The 22,508-nt window shown below is 45.1% G+C and overlaps 1 protein-coding gene across 1 annotated transcript in view; it reads left to right on the top strand.

Moving 5' to 3' along the window:
- EGFR (epidermal growth factor receptor) overlaps positions 1 to 22,508 on the top strand; it is a 225,344-nt gene that overhangs the window by 148,685 nt on the left and 54,151 nt on the right. The window contains exons 2-13 of the mRNA XM_043441805.1: positions 2,535 to 2,686; positions 3,530 to 3,713; positions 6,709 to 6,843; positions 10,782 to 10,850; positions 11,679 to 11,797; positions 13,173 to 13,314; positions 14,526 to 14,642; positions 18,266 to 18,392; positions 18,487 to 18,560; positions 18,765 to 18,855; positions 21,048 to 21,247; positions 22,072 to 22,204. Coding sequence (XP_043297740.1) covers positions 2,535 to 2,686; positions 3,530 to 3,713; positions 6,709 to 6,843; positions 10,782 to 10,850; positions 11,679 to 11,797; positions 13,173 to 13,314; positions 14,526 to 14,642; positions 18,266 to 18,392; positions 18,487 to 18,560; positions 18,765 to 18,855; positions 21,048 to 21,247; positions 22,072 to 22,204 — 1,543 coding nt within the window. The remainder of the gene's footprint in view (positions 1 to 2,534; positions 2,687 to 3,529; positions 3,714 to 6,708; positions 6,844 to 10,781; positions 10,851 to 11,678; positions 11,798 to 13,172; positions 13,315 to 14,525; positions 14,643 to 18,265; positions 18,393 to 18,486; positions 18,561 to 18,764; positions 18,856 to 21,047; positions 21,248 to 22,071; positions 22,205 to 22,508) is intronic.

Here is a 22,508-nt window from a genome sequence, read left to right as displayed (position 1 = left end):
TACCTTGTTCAGTCAAGAAACCCAGGCCAGGCCATTTGCACCCTCACCCCAGACCTGCTGTCTCCCTTTCTGTGTGTGGCAGAGAAGCCTCAGAATAAGCAGCCTTGTCATGCTTTCTGTTGATACTTTAGTCATTAGCCCAGGAGTAGGACTCAAGATGGATTTGCCTTCAACTCAGTCCAATAGTGTGTTGGCTGCTTTTTCTTAAGAATAAACATGTTGGGCAGTTGGGCAATTTTTTGCCATTATTAAAAAATATTCTGCATGAAAATTTAGGTCTGTTTCCTTAGAATAGGTTTTCCAAAGTGGAATCATCATGACATAGACTTTAAGCATATTTATTTGTATGCACAGTTTGTCCAGTTGTTTCCAAAATGTTTTACAAATTAACATTCATATCAATAATGTGTAATGTTGCTATTGTCTTCCAAATATAGGATCTTTTTTTAAATATAAAAGTAATTTATAGTAATTGTAAATAGCAAAGGGTCATAGTGGGTATTCATCCAATAAATCCTTTCAGTGCTCATTTAGCACTTTTTGAAAGAATAAATAAAAACACAAGTGTAGTCCTTTTGCAATTTTCTTCTTTAACAGAGTAAACTTACCTGACATGTTTTCCTTTTTAACTGACGAAAGTCATTTTCACATAATTTAATAATAAAAATAGTTCAGCCAAGAGAAATTTACAAATGGATATCTTTGAGCATTTAAAATGAAAACATTTGTGATTGCTTTCATCCTTCTGCGTCCAGAAGAAACCCTTGAGAAACGTGCTCCAACACTCAGTTCTACTCATCACTGGTCACCTGGCTGGCCTGAAGGGTATGACCAGTACTTGGGGCTGCCTAGACCAGAGCTGACCAGTTAGGCTGAAATTTAGGGACCATAGTCCGTCAGCTGGGTGGCAACTTTTGTTTCAAGGTCTGCCAGAAAGGTCACCTGTTGTTGGCAAAATCCTGCACTTCCATTGATGCTGGCATCTTTAAGAACCTTAGAGTTGGGAAATCAGTCTGGCCTCCTCTGCATGGCTGCATGGCTGCAGCCAACTGTGTACAATGGTTCCAACCCGAGGTTGCAGTCAGAGCAGCCCACACTCCTAAGTGAAGGCAGCCAGAGACGCTGGGTCCGTCCTGTGTTACGGTGGAAAGGGTGATGGAACCACTGTGCCCTGGAGCCGGTGCAGGGGGCCATTGCAGTTCCCTTGTGAGCATTCTCTCTACCACCACATTTGAATGAGACCACAGAAGGGGAGAAGAGGGAAATCCCCACAAAGTCAAAGAGGAAGTAAGGGTTGCTTCATATTTAATGGTGGTATAAACGCTTCATGTTCATTATGTGCTCTGAACATGTGCTCAGTGCCTTGGCACCAAAATGCAAGAGCAGACAGTCAAATGATGCTCTGCAGAACACTACCGTGGGGAGGGAGCAAAGAATCTATCAAATAGAAATGCAGATTTGGGAAGAGTTCCGCAGGAAGTCCCCCCCTATTGACTCTGCTGTTGGTTTTGTGCTCAACCACCTGGTTGCAGATTGCAGCCCTGCCTGGTCAGGTCTGAATCAAACCTCCAAAGCCAGAGGCCATATTTCCTCACTTATGATAGTTTTGGCTCAAAGTACAGTCACTTACCAGCTCCCTGCTTCAAAAGTCCCAAACCTCTTTGTTTTCTTATGCTTGTCTATTCATGTTGTTCAAAGAGCTAATTTATAAACATGGCTTTATTATAATCCTCTCCTTTGCTTTTAAATATAGACTACCAAATGTATTTTCATAGTCTGACTTCATCCCCCAATTTAAAATGTTTTCTTATATTAAGTTTGACAGCTGAAAACATCAGGGCGTTAAATGTGCCGAGGCCACATCCCAGCAATTGATGCCAAGCCCTTGCACTTCCACCTGGGTGGCGGGCTCCTTAGAGTGTGGCAGACACAAAGACATGCTGGTTTCTTAGTAACCAAGTGTGTTTTCATGTTACTTTCTAAATTTTATATAATATTTGATTTTATTCTTCGGTGCATCAGTTTAGAATATTTTTTGTCTCCAGTCAATGGTTTTAAATTTACACTCTTGTTATTGATTTTAGGTTGTACAAAGTTGTGGTAGGAAACTATGTTTGTAAATAGTCTTTCAACGCATAATAATGTGACATGTTATCTTTTTGCAAAGTAAAAGTTCATTATATATTTATTAACATTGTAAATATACAATTATTGTCTATTTTTTTGTGCATTTTACTAAAACTCTTATAGACTGTTTTGTCTCAAAGATTTCCAGGGGTTTTCATCTGTTTCTCCTTGAATTTTTAATATTTTCAAACAGTTGCATTATAAAGATGAACTAGTCCTTAGTTTGAACTGCATCTTATATAAACTTTTAAACATTGTTTATCATGTTTGTCCTGAGTGGCCTTCAATCAGAATTACTATCCTAAGTCACTGAAGCATGCAGTTAGTTGAAGATTGTGAAGATTGTTTTATTTTAGTTTTTCTACTTTACTTTATTTCATGTGATACCTTTTTTCCCTTGTTTCCAGTTTGCCAAGGGACAAGTAACAAGCTCACCCTGTTGGGCACTTTTGAAGACCACTTTCTGAGCCTCCAGAGGATGTTCAACAACTGTGAGGTGGTCCTTGGGAATTTGGAAATTACCTACATGCAGAGTAGTTACAACCTTTCTTTTCTCAAGGTTAGTTCAATGAATTTGATCCTTACCCAAATACAGCAGAAGTAAATATAAGTAAATAAGGCCTTGGCAGAATTTAATTGACATTGTATTTACTTTTGCTGTGGCAATTACAAACCATAAGGAAATTATGCATGCAAGTTTTATGAAAAGGTCACTTTACCAGATAGTGTCAAGTTGTAGCTATAAAAGAATAGCAAAGAGAGACAGACTAGCCTGGCATTCTGCTTTCATTGTGGACACTAATCTTTTAATCAGCACTGCAGCCATGGTACCCTGCTATACTGGCTGTGTTTGGAAAAAAAAGACCTGCTTTGTAGCCCTTACCTGTTTTCTTGGTATAATCAACCACTACGGTTGATTTCTGGCTACCAAGAGTTTAAAAACTAGTTCACAAAACTCGCATATGTTTTGCAGTAGGCTCCAGTGAGCCAATAGGAGCCAGCCTTAAAAGCTTCTGAGTTTGGTGTAGTTAAACTTAGGATTTGATTGGTTTTCTTCTGGGTTGGTTTGTTTTTGATGGAAAGCCTGCAAGACAAATATAAAATAAATTAATAAAACATTTCCATTTTCTGCTGAGTCTGTTAAACACCAGGCAAAATGAAAGTCACAGCATTCCTCAGTAATGCACATGGTCCGTTGTTACTGTTGTCAAGCTCAAGAGGCAAAAATGCAGGGACCACTATAAATCTTGTTACCTCCCATGGGGCCCAGTGTTAATCATCTACATGATTCGTCAACCACTCCTGCTCAGCTAGGTGTCCTGGGCTCTCTGGACCCACTTTAGATCTTGCATTCATGAGTTCCTCCAAAGAGAAATAATACGTTCATGTTTTGTTTCCTTAGACCATCCAGGAGGTTGCTGGCTATGTGCTCATTGCCCTCAACACGGTGGAGAAGATTCCGCTGGAAAACCTGCAGATCATCCGAGGAAATGTGCTTTATGAAAGCACCCATGCCTTAGCGGTCTTATCCAACTATGGAGCAAACAGAACCGGACTGAGGGAGCTGCCCTTGAGAAACTTACAGGGTGAGAGCAGGAACGGGAGGCTATGATGTGAAGAGTGACTTGAACGGTACTCAGCAGACGGGGTGCTTTTCTGAATTCCACTCAGGGAAGACGTTTATTCATGACACACAGATGTACTGCGTGCCAGCCATACGCCAGATACAGCGAGTGGAAGTTCTAAGAAGACAGTAGTTGATGGGGCGGGAAGGGAAGAGTTAAGCCAAGTACAGGTTCTGCCTTGTTCATGGAAAAGTCTCCAGAGAGTTAGTAAGACATGGTAAAGGTTCTGGAAAAACGAGAGTATGACCGGATGACGGAACTGGAATGCTCAGGTAGTCCTCCAGTCTCACTGCCTGGACCTCATGTATGAGGGACCAAGAGTAAAAACCCAACTGCTGTCTGAGACATTTTCCACAGTAACACTATTATACAGAAAGCCATTTTTAAGTTTGCAAGGATAGGGAATAAAGGTGTTACAGGTGAAGTTTGAATTCTTGTGAGGAGGGCACTTATGAGGGTCCTGTGAGAGGAAATGGTGGAAGATAAAGGAAAAATGGCAAGTTGATTTTTAACATTTGAAGCTAATGATTGTGGCAGGTACAGTACCGGCCATGTTAAATTGGTAACTTAATTTAATGCCCCTAACCTTCTTTCAGAGCAAGTGGTATGCTCTGCCATTTTACCAAAAAAAAAAGTCAAAGTAACCCTCTTGAATTCCCACAGGAGGGAGGAAATGGCCAGCGTTGGCCGCCCAGACCGTGCTGCAGAGCCCTAACCTTCCCCCATGGCTTGCGGCTCTGATGGGCAATGGGGCCAACCCTCAAGGGGGATGAGAGCAGAGGGCACACAGCAGAGGGGTTCGCGGTCGGGGGCCTGACCCCAGGCTGAGGTGCAGGGCGGGCTGCCTGTCCGAGCGCCGTGGAGCCTGCGCCCGGGTCAGCTCCTGGGCTCGGCGTTTATGGAATGGCCTCAGGGCTCCCCTCAGCCTCCCACGCCTGCTGGGTGCAGTGCTGGCACTGGGCTGGGCTGTCCTCGCCCTCCGCCCACCTGGACGCCACCAAGTCGCTGTCCCGAGGTGCCAGGCAGAGGCAGGCGGGGACAGACTGTCGGTTTCCAGCCCCAGCTCTATCACTCCATGGCTCACCAGCCAGGCGCCTGGGAGTGGGTTTTCTCTGCGACTTCAAAAATGGGGGGGACAGTGCTAACAGACTTCCCAGGGTTGTTGAGGAGATTAAGTGAATTACTGCAGATAAAGCCCCAGGGAGCTGTTTCTGTGCTTGGTATTATTTCGGTCGTGAGTATTGGGGTTGTATCAATTCAGATTATTTAATTTTATTAAATAATCCTCTAATTTGGATTGTCCGACATGAAATACATACTGTTATTGGAGAAGGAAATGGCAACCCACTCCAGTATTCTTGCCTGGAGAATCCCATGGACAGAGGAGCCTGACAGGCTACAGTCCATGCGGTCGCAAAAGTGTCAGATATGACTTAGTGACTAAACAACAGCAGTTGATAACTAACACGGGCCTCTGGTCATCCTGCTGCTGTCCCCTTGTTCTTCTCACTCATGGTCTGTCTTCCTGAGGCTCCTGCAGCCCCAGCTCTCCTGTGTCTCCAGCTCTGGCCTCTCATGAGTTTATCCCTTGCCTCTGGCTCCCTCCTGAGTGAGGCTTTTCACTTGGTTGTCCGGCTGTCATCTCTGATTTCACACCCAAAACTCCAAGATGCGGCCCTTTCCGACCCCCAGCCTGCCTTCTGTGACTCTGCAGACCCTCCCCGCCATCTGCTGAAGGACCTGCTTACCTGGCCCCTCACGGCTTCTGCTGGGGCTGTCTGTCCGCCTGGAGCCCGCAGAGCCCACTTCCATCTGGGTTCCTCCACATGTTCTCTTCCCAGAAATGTCATTCTTTCCAACAGTCAAAGAGAGCTTCCCCAGAAGAACTCTTCCTTTTCTGTGTCCTCTTGCACTCTGGGATAGTTGGCATTACTTACATATCTAGAATTGAGTTATGGTCAGAGGACCATGTGAGGAATAGCTCAGGCCATGCATATGTCTGACTACTAGGTGGTACAGTGGTAAAGAGATTCAACAGACGCAGGTTCGATCCCTGGGTCAGGAAGATCCCCTGGAGGAGGAAATGGCAACCCACTCCAGTATTCTTGCCTGGAGAATTCCATGCACAGAGGAACCTAACAGGCTACAAGCCATGGGGTTGCAGAGTCAGATACGACTGAGTGACTAAGCATGCATGCATGTAAACCAGCTGGCACAGTGCCAGCCTCGTCATGGGTCATGGCCCCTCACATGCTTGTCCCTTCTTAGAGAGGAGCCAGCAGGAATCACTCATTTCCACATACCTCACGGCACTCGCTGCCTTGTTCTGTGCACAGGAGTCATTCAGTAATTGTTTGCATAAGGGTCATGGGGGAATACTTGCCCTCTGCTCCTGCTCAAGTTTTCTTATCGCCCCTGGCGTTTCATGTCGTTCCAGCTCTTCCTTTGAGCAGTTGAACAGTTTTATGTCTTTGCCTTCCCTTGGCCATCCAGTCTCTTCAGCACACATACAGATCCTTCCTGCTCCACTCTACCCGCTTCCCCAAGCTCCTCAGAGCATCTTCTCTTCCACCCACCCTTCCTGTCCCATCTGCCCTTTCATGTTGTCATCACACAGTCACTCCGGTCCAGCTGGGACCAGCCAGCCTCCCTGGGGACAACCGACTTACTGTATACCTGTCATTCACGCTACATGACTAAAGCGTTATCTCCCCATGGCCCCAGATTTCTAGATTCTGGTCATTCATTGTTCAAAGACCCAATTGCAGAGGAATCCCAACTCCTCCATAGAGGAATCCATCAGCTCACTTTCCACTGCTCCACTGCAGTTCCAGGGAGTCTCATTTGCATGCTGCCATCTCTGAACAGAAGGCAAAATGTGAAGAAGCAGATGCATACTTCACAAGAGTTTAGAAGAGATGGTAAGTTTGCTCATGGAGGTTCCTTTCTCATGCAGAAATTCTGCAAGGTGCCGTGCGATTCAGCAACAACCCTGTCCTCTGCAACGTGGACACCATCCAGTGGCGGGACATCGTCAACCCTGAATTTCTAAGCAACATGACAGGGGACTTTCAGAACCAGCTGAGCAACTGTAAGTGTTCCACAGTGCTCCCCCCACCCCCACCCCGGGATTACAGCTCATAAGGCAGGGCGGAGCTGTGGAGTTGGGGTGGGAGCCAGAGAAGGCAGAGTTCATGTTAAGTTACATGAATCTACAGTGAAAATAAGTGGTAAACAGATTATATGCTCACTAGAAGAGCACCTATTTAAGACAGGAATAGGTCTGTTTTTCATGGTGACAGCTCACTTGCTGACAGGTCACACACACACACACCCCGACCCTCGCCAGGGCAACTGAGCTCTCATGTGGCGTTAGAAAAGCCCATCGTGCCACGCCTGGCAAGGGGCTTCTCTCATCCTGTTTGAGGAGACTAATCAGGCTGTTGTAGCTTCCGATTTTCTGCTGAGGCTCAAAGCGGCACCAGGCCCTGTGGAAGCTTTGGGGCTCAACTCTGTCCTCCTGCTCATAGGTCCTGGGCACTCCCACATGGATGGAGTGCTCAGCAGAACTAAGGAGCACATAGGAGTAAGCTTGTCCATATTTAACTAGTGCCCATGACCTAGTCCCCACTGTTCATCAAAAAAGCAGCCCATGCAAGGGAGCAGCTAGCCAGGACCACGGTGCAGGTCAAGGCTCCCCGTTAGCACCCTTGACATACCTCGTGGGAAACTTTGAGGACCCCAGTTTCCAAGTAGCCTGCTCCCTTTCTGATCTCCCTCACCTTTCAGGCCTTTAAAATAAGAAGCCATCACCATTTCCTGCTGCTGTTTTCCTACAACTGTGCAGTGAATGCATGGGTGCTTTATTTTTTTTTCTTTTTGGTGTTTTTGGTCTTAGAATTTGAAGCTGATATGGATCTTAAAAATCAACTAAAGCTGCTTTGATTTTTGCTTTTTTTCCTTTGATTTGATTAATTATAATGAAATATGTTTAAGATAAAATTTACCATCTTAACCATGTTTACGTGTACAGTTCAGTAGCATTAAGTACATTCACATCGTTGTGTAGCCATCACCACCAATCATGTATTTTCCTCTTGCCAAACTAAAACTGTCCCTGCTGACCACTAACTCTCCACCCCCAGGCCTTGCATCCATCATCTTACTTTCAGCCTATGAGTTAGACAACTTTAGGTGCCTTATATGAGTGAAATCACAGTATTTGTCCTTTTGTGACAAATTTGACAAATTTGTACTTTTGTGACTCACTTCTTTCACTGAGCACAGTGTCTTCAAGAGCCATCCAAATTAGACCATGTGTCAGAATTTCCTTCCTTAATATGGCTGAACAATATTTCATTTGTTTATACATTCATCTGTCAGTGAGCACTTGAATTGCTTGAGTTGCTTCCACCTTTTGACAATTATGGACAAAATGCTGCTGTGAACATGGGCATTGAGCCCTTTGATTTTGTAAATGCATTATTCCAACAGATACCCAACTGACCTACTTTGCTTGCAAGAAAGCAAAAGCTTTCTTTTACAATGTGAAATTTTACATTTTCCAGAGATGGAGGTTAGCCTTTGCTCAGCAATCTGATGAACAGTGAGGAGGTTAAATTGTGTACATTTGTAACAACAACAACAGCAAAAACTGACATGGAAAGGCTGTGAGCCTAATATGGGTTTGCTATAGATCAAATCAGGTACCCAAAGTAGCTTACCTGCCCTCCTCACACCATAGCTGCAGAAATGACCTGGCAAGACAATGTTGGGAAAGACAAATGGTGACCAGGTTTATGCAATAATAAGATTCAAATATTACAAAGCTGTGAGCAATAAACCAAGGTGGTATTGGTTTAAGAGTAGACATATAAAAATAAGCCATAGACAAATAAGACAGCCTAGCTGAATCAAATGTCCATAAAGAAATGACATTGTAAGCAAATAAGAAAAGACTTAATTATTTAATATATTATTCTGGAATGTAACTACTAAAGGAAAAATATCTAAGTGACAGAACTATTAACGGTTTTTTTTAAAGGAACTAAGGATATTAGGTTAGTCACATTGGAAATTACAAAATCACCCTTCACCTATGACCTGTATTTTCCTCATTAGTTACCTTACCAGGGACAAATTCAGAATCTTGCTCCTCTCAACTGGTGCTTTCAGGTCACAAATGACTTCTGAGATCTTGTTTCATTTCATCTTTACCCAAAAAATCTCATAAGATGATGTAAGTGTTTTATGGACAGAAAAGTTACTTAATACTATGTTATTATTGATGTAGTTTGGAATTTGAAGTTAGAATGGGTAGGTTTACTCAAGAGGAAATTGAAATAAACCTCTAATCCACTTCACATACCACTGTAAATTCCAAATGCATGTTAAACATAAAAAATGTTGAGTATATATGTAAATGCTAGAAAGAAACATAAAAATAAATATTTAAAGTTGAAGGAAAGCCAAAGTTAGATACTATAAAAGAAAACTTCCATATTAAAAAAATATTAATGACAGACAGGAAAATACTGCGCAGCATCTAATTGCCTTGAAAAGGTTAATATTCTTGCTATGTGACTATGTAATGTAGTCTTCTAAATCCTAAGAAAAATGTGACCACCTCTCCAAAAATGGGTCAAGGACATGAGCAGCTCCCCTCTCCCCATCACACGCACACACACAGAGCCAAAAATAAAGTAAAATATTATTTGTCACTGTATTACAAGTGGTTAAAATAAAATAAGGAAGCGTCGTTTTTGCCTTTGCTAAAGACATATGTTCCTTTTGATTTTTCAATACCTATATTGGCAAGGAAACAGAAATTTGCATAGTCTACTTGTGGGCATATAAGTTAATTTTTGCAATATGTATTGAAGTTTTAAAGTATGCACGCCTCTGGCCTATGAACATCATGTCTAGGAATGTTAAGGAAAAAATGAGAGGAATGAAAGTTGTAAGGGATGCAGAAAAATATTTTTGTTCAAGCATATTCCTTATATCCTTGTGTTTAATAAATCTCAAAAGCAACTTAGGTCTAAAAATAAGAGATCGGTTCAATAAATTGTGGTACAGCCATGCCATTAAAAATTCATGTTAGGTAGGTAGAAGGATATTTAAAGGCATGGAAAATTGTCATAATGTATTATCAGTTATTAAGTTATAGTGCAATGTGTAGTGTGATATTAATTCTTATATATAGCTATACTTATGCCTATATTGATTACCTCTGGATGATCCTCAATTCTTCTTTTTCCTTTTTTCTGTTACTCATATTTTAAATAATGTCTATGATTCTTTTTTTGTCACAGAAGTTTATAATCATAAACAGACTTTGAATTCCTTAATTGGTAAATATTTCCTGTGTTATGGAAATATGCCATTAAACATTTTTATTTTAAATATTTTCTTTTATAAACTTATATGCTTATAATAGAAATTTGAAAATATGGTGACATATAGGGTAAAAAGGAAAGGTAATGTGGTATCACTGTACAGACAGAACCACACTGAACATACCTACCTGTTACTTTTGCTCTTTCCTCTTAGGTTTCTCTCTTTCTGTCTGTCTCTCTTTCTTTCTGTCTCTTCTCCCAGTGTATGACTGACATCATCCGTCTGGGGCTCAGCTTCCCATCTGTCAGGATTTTGAGAAGCACCAGCGTTGCACTAGTGCCTTTCACCCCTGGAATCAACTATAAACCTTGCTGGTCATACTGAAGGGGTGCCCTCGTCCCACAATCACTTGGCAAATCATCTCTTCCGTTTAAAACGGAAATTCTCCCAGAGACTGAATTCTCCTGACTGTAGGAGACTTTGGGACATATATTAAATCCCTTGGATTTTTTCCCCATGAGAGTCTTTTTAAATCATCTTACAAACCAACCAGTTGAAGAAGCAGAGAATAAGGAATTTGAAATCTCTTGTTTCTGGGCTGTAGCTCTGCTAAGAGGCTTGGGCAGGTGCTATCAGTTTCTTGTTCCCTTTCCCTGTGATATGAATTTAACTATTACTTTTATATTTTAGGCCCGAAGTGTGATCCAGTCTGTCTCAATGGAAGCTGCTGGGGTGCTGGGAAGGAGAACTGCCAGAAATGTGAGTCAGGAACAGAATTTCACTGGCCACCTTCTCCCCTTACACTTGACTGATGGTATTGATATTTGTTTTCCCTTTGAAGACTCCACGCATTGTTGATTTTTAAGGCCAGATGTTAGCCGGGATATGAATGGCAGTCTTGCACATCTCCCTGCATGGGCTAGTGCTGGCCCTCCAGCCTGGCCTGAATCAGTGCAGCCCGCCACCCAGGCAGCAGTCATTCTCTCTGAACACTCGGTTTGGTTTTCCTGGAAACGGAGGCTTGTCTGTGTTTCTTGCATCGCAACACCTCTTGTGTCCTGTCCCTTCCTGCCCCTCTTTTGGGTACCTACCCACCTCCAGAGAAGCAAGAGCAGCTTCTTGAAGGAGATTTTTCTGTGGGAATCCTAGCTTAAGACCATGAATGGCCAGGAAATCTAGGGACCTGTCCGCTTTATCTGTCCTTAAGTCAAATGGTGATGTGATTGTTATGCCCTTTTAAACACTGCTTTCTGGCAGGCATTATGTTATTTGTACATACTTTCTATTACCCCAAAACTCAATTCTTGTCAGTTTCTAATTTAACAAGTCTGAAAGTCCAGAGTTAATCTGAGTCAGTTCTCCTAAGTGATTAGAAACAAATAGAAAAAAGAAAACATACAGTAAGAAAGATCAAGATAGTTGAGTTTAGCAGAACATGAATGTTTGGGAATTTCAGTGTAGAATCACTAAATTCATCCTTGTTATCAGTCTTTGGTCACCATTTGCAAGTGCTCTGCAGGGTCCCTGGGAAGTGATCCTTCCAGCTTCCTGACCCTGCGGCTCATGATGGCCTCTGCTTCCTTTCAGTGACCAAAATCATCTGTGCCCAGCAGTGTTCCGGGCGCTGCCGTGGCAGGTCCCCCAGCGACTGCTGTCATAACCAGTGTGCCGCTGGCTGCACGGGGCCTCGGGAGAGTGACTGCCTGGTAAGACACACCTCAGCTTCTGTGGCCCGAAGTTCAGGGGCCTCCCTTTGGCTTAAATGTGCTGACTGATGTTTGAAGCTGCCAGGTAACAAAGCATCTTTCAGTGACTGGCCTTCACCACCTAGTTGGTGACCTTGGGTAAATTATGTGACCTCACCTACTGTTCCGTGGTCTAAAGGGCACAATGTATGTGGCATCCACACCCGAGACCAGGGCATGGAATGAGCCAAATGCTGCTGCTGCTGCTGCTAAGTCACTTCAGTCATGTCCGACTCTGTGCGACCCCATAGACGGCAGCCCACCAGGCTCCACCGTCCCTGGGATTCTCCAGGCAAGAACACTGGAGTGGGTTGCCATTTCCTTCTGCAATGTTTGAAAGTGAAAAGTGAAAGTGAAGTCGCTCAGTCATGTCCGACTCTTTGCGACCCCATGGACTGCAGCCTACCAGGCTCCTCCGCCCATGGGATTTTCCAGGCAAGAGGACTGGAGTGGGGTGCCATTGCCTTCTCCAGAGCCAAATACTAGCTGTGTGTTATTTGTCCCTCATGTCTGTTGTGGCCAGCACCAGCGTCACCACCATTTATTGTTTCCTCAATTCTCATTACAACCTAGAGAGCTGAGGCTGCAGGGACCCCTAAAATGCACCCAGTGAGGTTAGGCAGTCACACCGATCCTCAGTGGCAGGATAGCTGGACTCCATTTGTACCTTTTGCCTCTAAAGCCTCTGCTCTTTCCACTTGGCTCAGATGCTTCCTGCTAATTCCCCACCCCATGAGGGTGCCGAAGCCCTCGCTGTCGTCCCTGTTACTGCCGAAAGCTTGACCAAGTTCTAGTGTCACCAAAGAGTCTATGGGTTTTAGGAGCCTGGGAAACTAATGTCCCGGAGGCTGGAGGGGCCCTGGGCTTTAGATCCCACTGGTCTGAGCCACTTCTGCCAGGCTGCTGGAGGGAGGCAATACCAGGCTCTTGGTCAGGACCCCTCTGTGTGTGGTCTGATTCCCTCTGCACAGCAGCCCCCAGCCAAAGTTCTCTGTGTTTGGTAATAAATTCAAAAATGTATCCTCAAGTGTTGTTTAGGAGGGAAATCAGATGTAAGTTAAGTTGAATAATTTCACTCTAGAGTTACTACTCTAGCGTGTGAACTCCTGCCTTATTTTGAAAGTTAACAAAGATGTGTTTTTCCCTCCTCATAATCCATAAACCATCACAGCTGGAGCAGTGTATTTAAGAAAAAACATGCTTTTAAGAGAACAGTGTTTCTCCCCCTGTTGAGAGTGCTTTACTAGACGCCTGCTCTGACCGAACACCTGGACCCGGAGGGCTGTGGCCCCGCTCACCGTGGAGTCCAACAATCACACCACCCCTCCCATGGCAGGTCTGCCGCAGGTTCCGTGATGAAGCCACCTGCAAGGACACGTGTCCACCACTCATGCTCTATGACCCTACCACCTACGAGATGAAGGTCAACCCGCTGGGGAAGTACAGCTTTGGCGCCACCTGTGTCAAGAAGTGTCCCCGTGAGTGTCCCTGTGAGCCCCTTCATTGCCAGGCACCTGTTTCCGCTCTGTGTCCTGCCGAGGTTCCCATGTCCCCCACTCAGGGATCCTTGGGTCCCTGTATTCTCTGCAGTATCGGGCAGGTGAGGTGATGGCTGCCGCTCTGACCCCCAGTTGCTTCTTGTGTCCTGAGCCCAGGCATGGGTGCCCAGAACATTCCGTGGTCTGATTGGCACAAACCCATGGCCGTTGGGCCATTTCCCTGTTTGGCTCTTGTACTCGGCAGGTGTTTTTAAGACCTAAATGAGAGAGAGGTTGGAACACCGGCCTTCTTTAGTGGTTAAAAACCCGGGCATGTTTGTGCCGTTAGGAGCACAGAAGAGAGTTTTTTGCTTGTCGATTGGCTTTGTTTAATTGTCGGGGCTTGGGTTTTGCTTATTTGTACTTTACAGGAGACCCTAGTATTTAGGGAAATGGCAACATTAGTGATTTCATAGTAGAGGAAGTGATTTTCAAGAGGGAAGATTAACTAAAAAAAAAAAAAAAATTTTTTTTAAGAACAACTATGAAGGTGAGATTTACCCTACCAGACTTGTGAACATGAAATTTTTAAAATTTGGAACAGCAGCAAAAAAAAAAAAACCCACAGATAAGGCATTGTAAGGTAAATGACAAGATAAAACTTTGCCACAACTATGACACAGATATAATCTTTGAGACAATTTGAAATCCACAGGAAACCACTCAGAGCCTCAGAACAAAAGCAGACAATTTATAGAAGGAAAGTGACAAATATCCAGTAAACGTCCAGACAAACGTCCAGTGGTTTGAGGATCCACTTGGGGAAGTCAAAAGAAACAGAGGGTTCCTGAAAAGTTGATTATTAACACAAGTTACTTCTCCCTGAGTGGCGGCCAAGGCAGTGTGTACCCAGCCGCCCGCAGAGGCCCGAGGGGATAAGGGTGGCCAAGAGAAGAGTGGTCTTTGTTTCAGGTGACTTTTTAAAATAAGTGCTAAACTTTCAGCTGTGAGTCCTGAATGTAGGCATCGTCACCAGCGAGCAGCAGCCTGATAGGGAGGCCATGAGCACCTTGAACCCCACTCCTCTCTGTTTACAGCCTCTCCTTCTTGTCCTTGAAATAAACAGGACCAGAGAATCACCCGTCATCAAGGGTCATTATGCCCAGAACACCTGGTGCTGCTTTCACCACCTTCCTTTCATTGTCCCCCAGGTAACTATGTGGTGACCGACCACGGCTCATGCGTCCGCGCCTGCAGCTCTGACAGCCAGGAGGTAGAAGAAGATGGTGTCCGCAAGTGTAAAAAGTGTGACGGGCCTTGTGGCAAAGGTGGGACACTGCCCGGTGTGGGCACGGGGCCCTCTCCGCTTCCAGTCATGGCTGGGCTCCCTGCCCCCAGACCGTCAGCAGCATCCTCAGACCAGATTTGAGGGAGTCTCCGAGCTCAGAAACATGCCCCTCCCTTTCTGCTGTGCTCTATCCCTGGGGTGTCCTCAATGCCAATTTATCCCTTCTTATCCTGCACTTTATCTTTTATCTTGACATTTTTCAAACACCCAGAGACATTGCAAAATAGTGTAATGAACACCTATATGCCCTGCACTTGAATTCATCAGTTTTCAGTAACCACCACATTGTTCTCATTCCGCATTTGTGTCTCTCTGTGTGTTTTCTGAGTCCTGTGAGGACTACAGGTATTATAACACTTCACCCTGCATTCACCAACACACTTTTGTACAAACAGGACATATTCTCCTAAGTAACCAAAGACAATTTCACTCTTATCGCATGTTTACGTTGATTCTAGTTTTCAGTTTAATTTCAACTCCCCTGTTGTCCCAATATATCCTTTTTAGCTGCTTTTCAATCGCAAGTCCAGGCTCTTCATTAATTCAAGATCGTTTCTGAGCCCTCTTTTCTCTGATGTTGTGAGGAGCCAAGGCCAGCTGCTCCGACCGCCCCTGTCTGGTCAGATCATGTTTTCCATGGGGCGAGACGCAGATGGAGCACTGCAGGTAGAGAGTGTCCCACGAGGGGGACACAGCTCTGATCTCATTACCTCTGTGGCTTCTCTGGCTCAGTGGTAAAGAATCTGCCTGCAATGCATGAGACCTGGATTCGATCCCTGGGTCAGGAAGATTCCTTGGCGAAGGAAATGGTAACCCACTCCAGGATTCTTGCCTGGAGAATTCCATGGACAGGGGAGCCTGGAGGGTTACAGTCCATGGGGTTGCAAAGAGTTGGGCATGACTGAGTGACTAAACCACCTCAATGGAAGAACTGATGATTCGCCTGAAGTTGCATCAGTCAGATTTCTTGGTGGTTGTAAGAATGACTTCCTATTTCTGTCATTTCTTCTACATTTACTAGTTGACAATTCTGTTTCCAAGGTAGCTTTCTTAGTACCCATGTGAGCTCACTGAACCCTTTTTTATTCAGTTTATGATAATCCCTCCTCACATTATTCACTGATGTCCAGACTATCTCCCATGTGGCCCACAGGAGCCTCCCCAGCTGGCACCCAGGTCCTTTGGGTGCATGGCAGGCCCAGGACACGTCTTCCACTTGCACGAAGACACATCTACACTCTAAGCATCCCCTGGAGATCACTGCAGATAACAGCATGTGAATCTTCCTTATTCTGCTTTGCAGCTGCTGGGCACGCCCCTAACCCTGTCCACAGTCCCTCTACCATGACCTATATGGTCATTTAGATTGTTTCCACTATTTCACTGCTATAAAAAAAAGCTTCACTGCAGCTTACCTGAACATCTGCTTCAGATGCCACTGTCCTAAGAAGTGTCTGTGGTTTCAGCTGACACTGACCACTGCCCCGTGCATTCTTTCAGAGGCAGACTGAGCCTCCACGCTCCACGTCATCCAGTCCCTCAGCCCTGTTAGGAGGTCTGTGCCATTACGATCCCCCTTACAGATGAGGCACTATATCACAGAGGATCTAAATGCCTTGCCAAGGGACCAGTGCCCAGGATTGGCAGAGACAAGCTGGGACAGCTCACAGGGCTTCAGTCTGAGGTCAGACCCATGAGCTCCCAGTGTGGCAGGCGGGTCAGTGCCCTGAGAAATGAATATCCTTTGGCTCCAGGAAACCTTCAGGCAAAGGAAACACGCAGAAGAAAATAAGACATAAAGTGGTGCCTGGAGAGGAAGGAAGAGAGTTCAGCCACTGAAGAGAGGGTTACTATCAGCATCCTCAAATGGATCAATAAAAGCAGAGATTATTTCTGGTTTTGGTCTGTTAATTTTGTGCTCAGAGAACATTTTGACTCACCTATAATCATTATGCTCTATTTTCTACCCACCCACAGTTCAAATCCCGGAGTAGTGGCCAACTGAGGTCCCTTTGTGTAGGGCGATGTTGGGAAACAAAGGTGGGAACATGTGTGTTGATGGTCCGCAACTCCTCCAGATCTGCTAGATCTAGAGGTGAATTACAGTCTGTCTCCACATTTAGGAATTAAGGTAACCCCACCATCACCATCAGGCCTAAGCGGAGAGAGAATGAATATTCTCTCAAACATGTAGAATTCTCTTCCAAACCTGTAATTAAAAGGCAAGTTCCCACCAGCAGGCATCTGCCTCAGGGCTTGTTTTGCTAAAGCCCCCTCACTCTGTTGTCAGCCAGAGCCTTGGAATCCTAAGCAAGCCTCGCCACCCCGTTCCCAGACCCACAGCGAGGTATATGCATTCCGGGGCAAGCCTGGGGTTCCATGGGGCTGGGGGATGGGCCCCATGGCCAGGTGGCAGCCCAAGCAGTGAGGACTCCAGACAGAATGGAGAAGAAGGAGAAACAGGACAACCATGTCCCTGGTGAGGCCTGGAGAAGGGGAGGGGACCTCACCCTGAACAATAAGATCTTCCATTATTCTTCAAAGTAAGATAAAGTCTGAAAGAGAGATACCAAAAATTGCACTGTGGATTCTAGAAGTAGAGCCACAACGGATAAATGGACTTCGGAGGGAGATGACATTTAAGATAGAAATTAGGGAGTGGATATAAATTAATAAATGAGCTCAGAGTGCAGAAAAAGGCATCTGAGACTGATATCACAGTAGGACAGAGATCAAAGCATGTGGCTTAAGTAGGCCCTGTGGAAGAAAAGCAGTTTATCTGATAAGACTTATTATAGTATTCTTTATGATTTCAGTTCAGTCGCTCAGTCTTGTCCAGCTCTCTGGGACCCCACAGACTACAGCTCACCAGGCCTCCCTCTCCATCACCAACTCCAGAGCCTACTCAATCTCACGTCCGTCATATCGGTGATGCCATGCTTGTGAATGGTTTTACTGATAGGACAATGTTTTACTGATAGGACAATGTTCGCAGCATACTAAGTGAAAACAAAACAAAAAAACAACTACATATGTGGTGTGACATAACCATGGAGGATAACTGGAAGGAAATTTTCTCAAATATCAAAGTTACACAATAGCATTTCTAGTCATTTTGTTCCTCTTTGTTCCGTGTTTTCAAGGTTTTCTTCCATGGATGCATCTTGCTCTTCTAGTTAAAAAACTTATGCATACTGTTTCTTTCCATTAGAAGACTAAGCTGCAGCCCAGATGAGGGCAAGGGGAGGCATTGAGGGTTTAGTGGGGGCACACGCGTGATCCCCGTGCAGTACCAACAGCCCAGGGGGCAGCTGTCGTGTAGGAGGAGCTAGAGGCCTCAGGGGCAGCTGGACTGTGGCCCAGGTGGGGAGGATTGAGGAGGAGAAGGCAAGTTCAGTGAGGACAGGCATGGCATCTCTTGTGCTGCAACCCCACACCCCGCTCTGGCCCCTGGTCCCTGGCGAGCCTGCAGTGTTTGCTGCGTGGGTGATGGCTCCCACGTCTGCACTTCTCTCCCTGCTCCCTGAGGAAGCAGGGAGCCTGAGGAACCACGGCTGTTACTGATTCAACACTTGTGAATGGAATAAACACCTCTCTTTGCAGTTTGTAACGGAATAGGAATCGGTGAGTTTAAAGGCACACTTTCCATAAATGCTACAAACATTAAACACTACAGAAACTGCACATCCATCAGTGGAGATCTTCATATCCTGCCAGTAGCATTTAAGGGGTAAGTAAAGATCAAGTTACTGGTATACCACAGAAAAACAGGCTCTGCTTTGCTCACGGCAGGTTGTTACTGACGGCCCTGTTACTTGTTTCAGTGACTCCTTCACACATACTGCTCCTCTGGACCCGAAAGAGCTGGACATTCTCAAAACTGTAAAAGAAATTACAGGTCTGTACCATTAAGTGTGTTAGTTGCTCGGTTGTATCCGACTCTTTGTGACCCCATGGACTGTAGCCTGCCAGGGTCCTCCGTCCATGGGATTTTCCAGGCAAGAATACTGGAATGGGTTGCCATTTCCTTCTCCAAATAATGTCTCATACAAAATAGAAATTTCTAAGTGGTATGTGTCTGAACTTTCCTTCTGCTTTACAGGGTTTTTGCTGATTCAGGCCTGGCCCGAAAACAGGACTGACCTCGATGCTTTTGAGAACCTGGAAATCATACGTGGCAGAACGAAGCAGCAGTAAGTGGACCCCAGCCAAAGACTTGTAGAGTCTTTTCTTTTGAAGTAAAAGCTACTGATGTGCTGCAGAGACACTACAGAGAGTCCCCACACAGCCTCACCGGGGTCCCCCGATGGTGACACCCTGCGTCATCAGCATGGCTGTAACTGAACTGCAGAGTTTCTCGGATCTCGCCAGTTTTCCACGAACACTTTTTGTGTTCTGGTCAGCCCACACTGCAAGGCACACTCATGTCTCCTTAGTCCCCTGCTGTCCATGATCGTTCCTCTGTCTTCCTTGTCTTTCATGGCTTTTGAAAAGTACTGGTCAGGCATTTGTAGGATGGCCAGTGTTTTCACCTGATCTGGTTGAGGTTTTGTACTTTTGGCAAGAATAGCCCTAAGGCCACCAGTCCTCATCAGCACTTCATTTCAGGGGACCTGAGGGGCACTGAGCATGTCTTTCAAGATTTCCCCTTTTCCAGCTCCAGCACACACACATACGCACGCACGCACGCACACATACACACACACACAAGCATCTTTAACATAATAAGGGTAATAATGAATTTTGTGGTGAGGCAAAGTTTGGGACTCTCTTGTTCAAACCTGCCTTGGAAAACATCTGGTTTTGAGAACTGTTCCCCATAATTGACACCTGAGAGGGCTACATAATATTGTGCAGTATTAAAGAAAATCGGAATACAGTGCGTGTAAAATAAGCAACCCTTTCCAAAAGCCATTCCAGCTTTGCATCTCTGATGCTAAACATGCAGCTAATATCACTTGCCAGAAAGGCCCTGTGCCCTGAGTTCTCAGGAATACTTCTTTTGACCAAAGTTCATATAGAGATGAGAGACTTCGGTCAGTTTTCTTGGGTGACTAGCATGTACCTCTCAGCTTAGTTTTAGGGTTTTAAACATGAAACTGACTTTTTTTTTTTTAAATTTATAACACTTGCTGAGCAGTCCAATGATACACAGTTCCTCCTGGGGAAGTGTGACCCCTGTCAGACCTCCCTGCAGCGAGGACCTCAGCTTTGTCCCCACTGGCGTGGCTCCCCTGAGCACATGGCCAGGGGAAGGGATTCCTAAAAGCAGGGGCACACTGTGCACCTACAGAAGTCACACAGACTGTGGAGGGACACAGGGAGGAAAGAGGGGGCCGAGAAAGAGAAACAAGGAGGAAGAGGAGTTACATTTTGTCATCTCGTGCCTTCATCATCAGCCTCCCTATCCAGTGCTGTCTCAGCTGGTCTGTTTCCCGCCTTGGTGTTTAGTGAGCTTCCTCACAACACACACCTCCTTCCTGTGGCTTCCCGTTACTGCAAACAAGAGCCTCCTCCACGCGGTGCCCAAAGTGGTCCAGGCTCCGGCCTCTTTCTCCCCTCGCAGACCCCTGTCCTACATTTCTGCTCCAGCAGCAGCACGTGATTCTCAGTGCCTGTCACGTGCTCCTCTGGGTGGAAGGCTTCCTTCCCTTCAGTCGGAATACTGTCCATCTGGCCATGTGATGAACACGTCCTGGTCACCTCGTAGGAACCTGGCACAGGGTTGGGTAGTGAAGAAAATATCATAGTTCCTGCTCTGGAGGCCCTGCTGCTCACGCACCACCTCTTTCAGAGACCCTTGCTCAGACTTGTTTAGGTGCCCCTGCCCTTTGCCTCTGTGGTCCCCTCATCACCACCCTCATGGTTCTACGTTAACAATGATTGTATCATCAGTAGACAAAGGGCTTTTTGACAGCAAGAAGCACCCACTTAACCTAGAGTTAGAATAAAATTAGTCACATATTACCTCAGATATTTGTTCAATAAATGGATGAATAGATGGATGGATGGGTAGGTGGATGGATGGAAAGCTGAATCTATGATTTTTGAAGTATATTTGGATATTTAAAAGGCTAACATATTCTCAGTTGCCAAGCAAAGTTAAAATGCAGTAAATAAAATAATGACATTAATAAATTATTCAACCCCTAGTCTGCCACTGGAGTTAGAGATATTAAAGGAACAGGGAACTCACTTTTCCCTGGAGGAACTTTAAAAACACTTGCAATTTTCCAAAGTTGCAGTACAGACCTTCCATAACATGACTTACATGACTACCAACTGCAAGGCAGTAGTAAATCGAAAGTGGTACAGGAAAAGCGTTTTTGTTGATACTGTGCTGTCACAATTTTTCACAATATTATTTGTTTTCTCTTCAACGTAGTGGCCAGTTCTCTCTTGCGGTCGTCGGCCTGAGTATAACATCCTTGGGGTTACGCTCCCTCAAGGAGATAAGCGATGGCGATGTGATAATTTCAGGAAATCAAAACCTGTGCTATGCGGACACGATACGCTGGAAGAAGCTTTTGGGGACCTCAACTCAGAATGCCAAAATTTCAAAAAACAGGAGTCAACAAGAGTGCAGTGAGTGATATCTTTGGGTGATTGTGGAGATGGTTCTGACAGGTCATTTATTTTGATTTAAAATATTGAAAGGCTACTCCCAAACATTTAAATTATTTTTTACGTTACTAAGAAAGCAAATTAAGGGAAATGTGTGTATTCTGTTGTGACGTTCATCAGATTTTTTTCTAGATAATTCTCATAGGATAAATCTGCCTCGAAGTCTAGGCCATCAGTTATTGGTAATTTACAGAACAAAATTTAGTGTTGATTATGGCATTTTAGCTGTGTGTTCCTTCCTACTCATTCCATCCCCAATGACTAAACACATTCACACACACACACACACACACACAGAGGAATGGGCTGAACATTTTACACTGGCATTTCCAGATCCAAGTTCACAGCCATAGTCAGCTTTTGAAGTGGTGCCCGCACCTGTGCTGAGATACTGGCCACCCGCAGAAGCAGAGCCAAGTTCACATCCCGGCTTGAGCCCTTCCTAGCTTTGAGACAGTCATCAGTTACGTAAATCTTTGGGCTTTATCTTCCTCTCGATGAAATGGAGGCAATAATGATTCTCACACCATAGTGCAATGAAAAGAATTGGTGAAGTTCTGGGTGCCTCCCTGGTTCTGTACCCCACACACGCGTGACAAGGACCCTCACGCTTTCTGCTCCTGCAGCTCGGATGAGCTCCATCTAGATATGCTTGGCACCCAGCAGGGCAAAGGGGACTTGTGGCGGGCCTCTGGAAGCCCTTGTGCCACTTCTCCCGGGGGCCCTGGCGTATGTTTGTGGCCACTGTTCCTTGTCTGACCATGGGACTCACCCTGTATTCTCAGGCGCCACGGGCCACATCTGTCACCCTCTGTGCTCATCAGAGGGCTGCTGGGGACCTGGACCCAAATACTGCTTGTCCTGTCAGAACTTCAGTCGTGGCAAGGAGTGTGTGGAAAAGTGCAACATTCTAGAGGGGTAAGAGGCTTGTTTTTTTTTTTTTTTTAATTCCTTTGTTTTAATTAAAAAATAAGACTTAGGATGGTTTCATAGGTGTATAGTTAATCAGTCTGATTATTTTCCTTTATTTTCTTTTCCTTTTTGTTTGTTGACAGTTGTGTGTGTGTGTGTGTGTGTAGTTTTATTTAGTTAGTTAGTTGTTTTCGGTTGTGCTGGGTCTCCCTTGCTGCTCACAGGCTTTCTCTGGTTGCAAGAAGCAGGGGCTGCTCTTCACGGGGGCATCTGTTGTTGCAGAGCAGAGGCTCCAGAGCTCTGGCTCAGT

Source organism: Cervus canadensis, chromosome 22 (genome assembly GCF_019320065.1).
Source record: "Cervus canadensis isolate Bull #8, Minnesota chromosome 22, ASM1932006v1, whole genome shotgun sequence".
Classification (NCBI taxonomy): Eukaryota; Metazoa; Chordata; class Mammalia; order Artiodactyla; family Cervidae; genus Cervus; species Cervus canadensis.
Note: the sequence above shows the minus strand (reverse complement) of the source record. Positions and strands in the feature narration are given on the sequence as shown.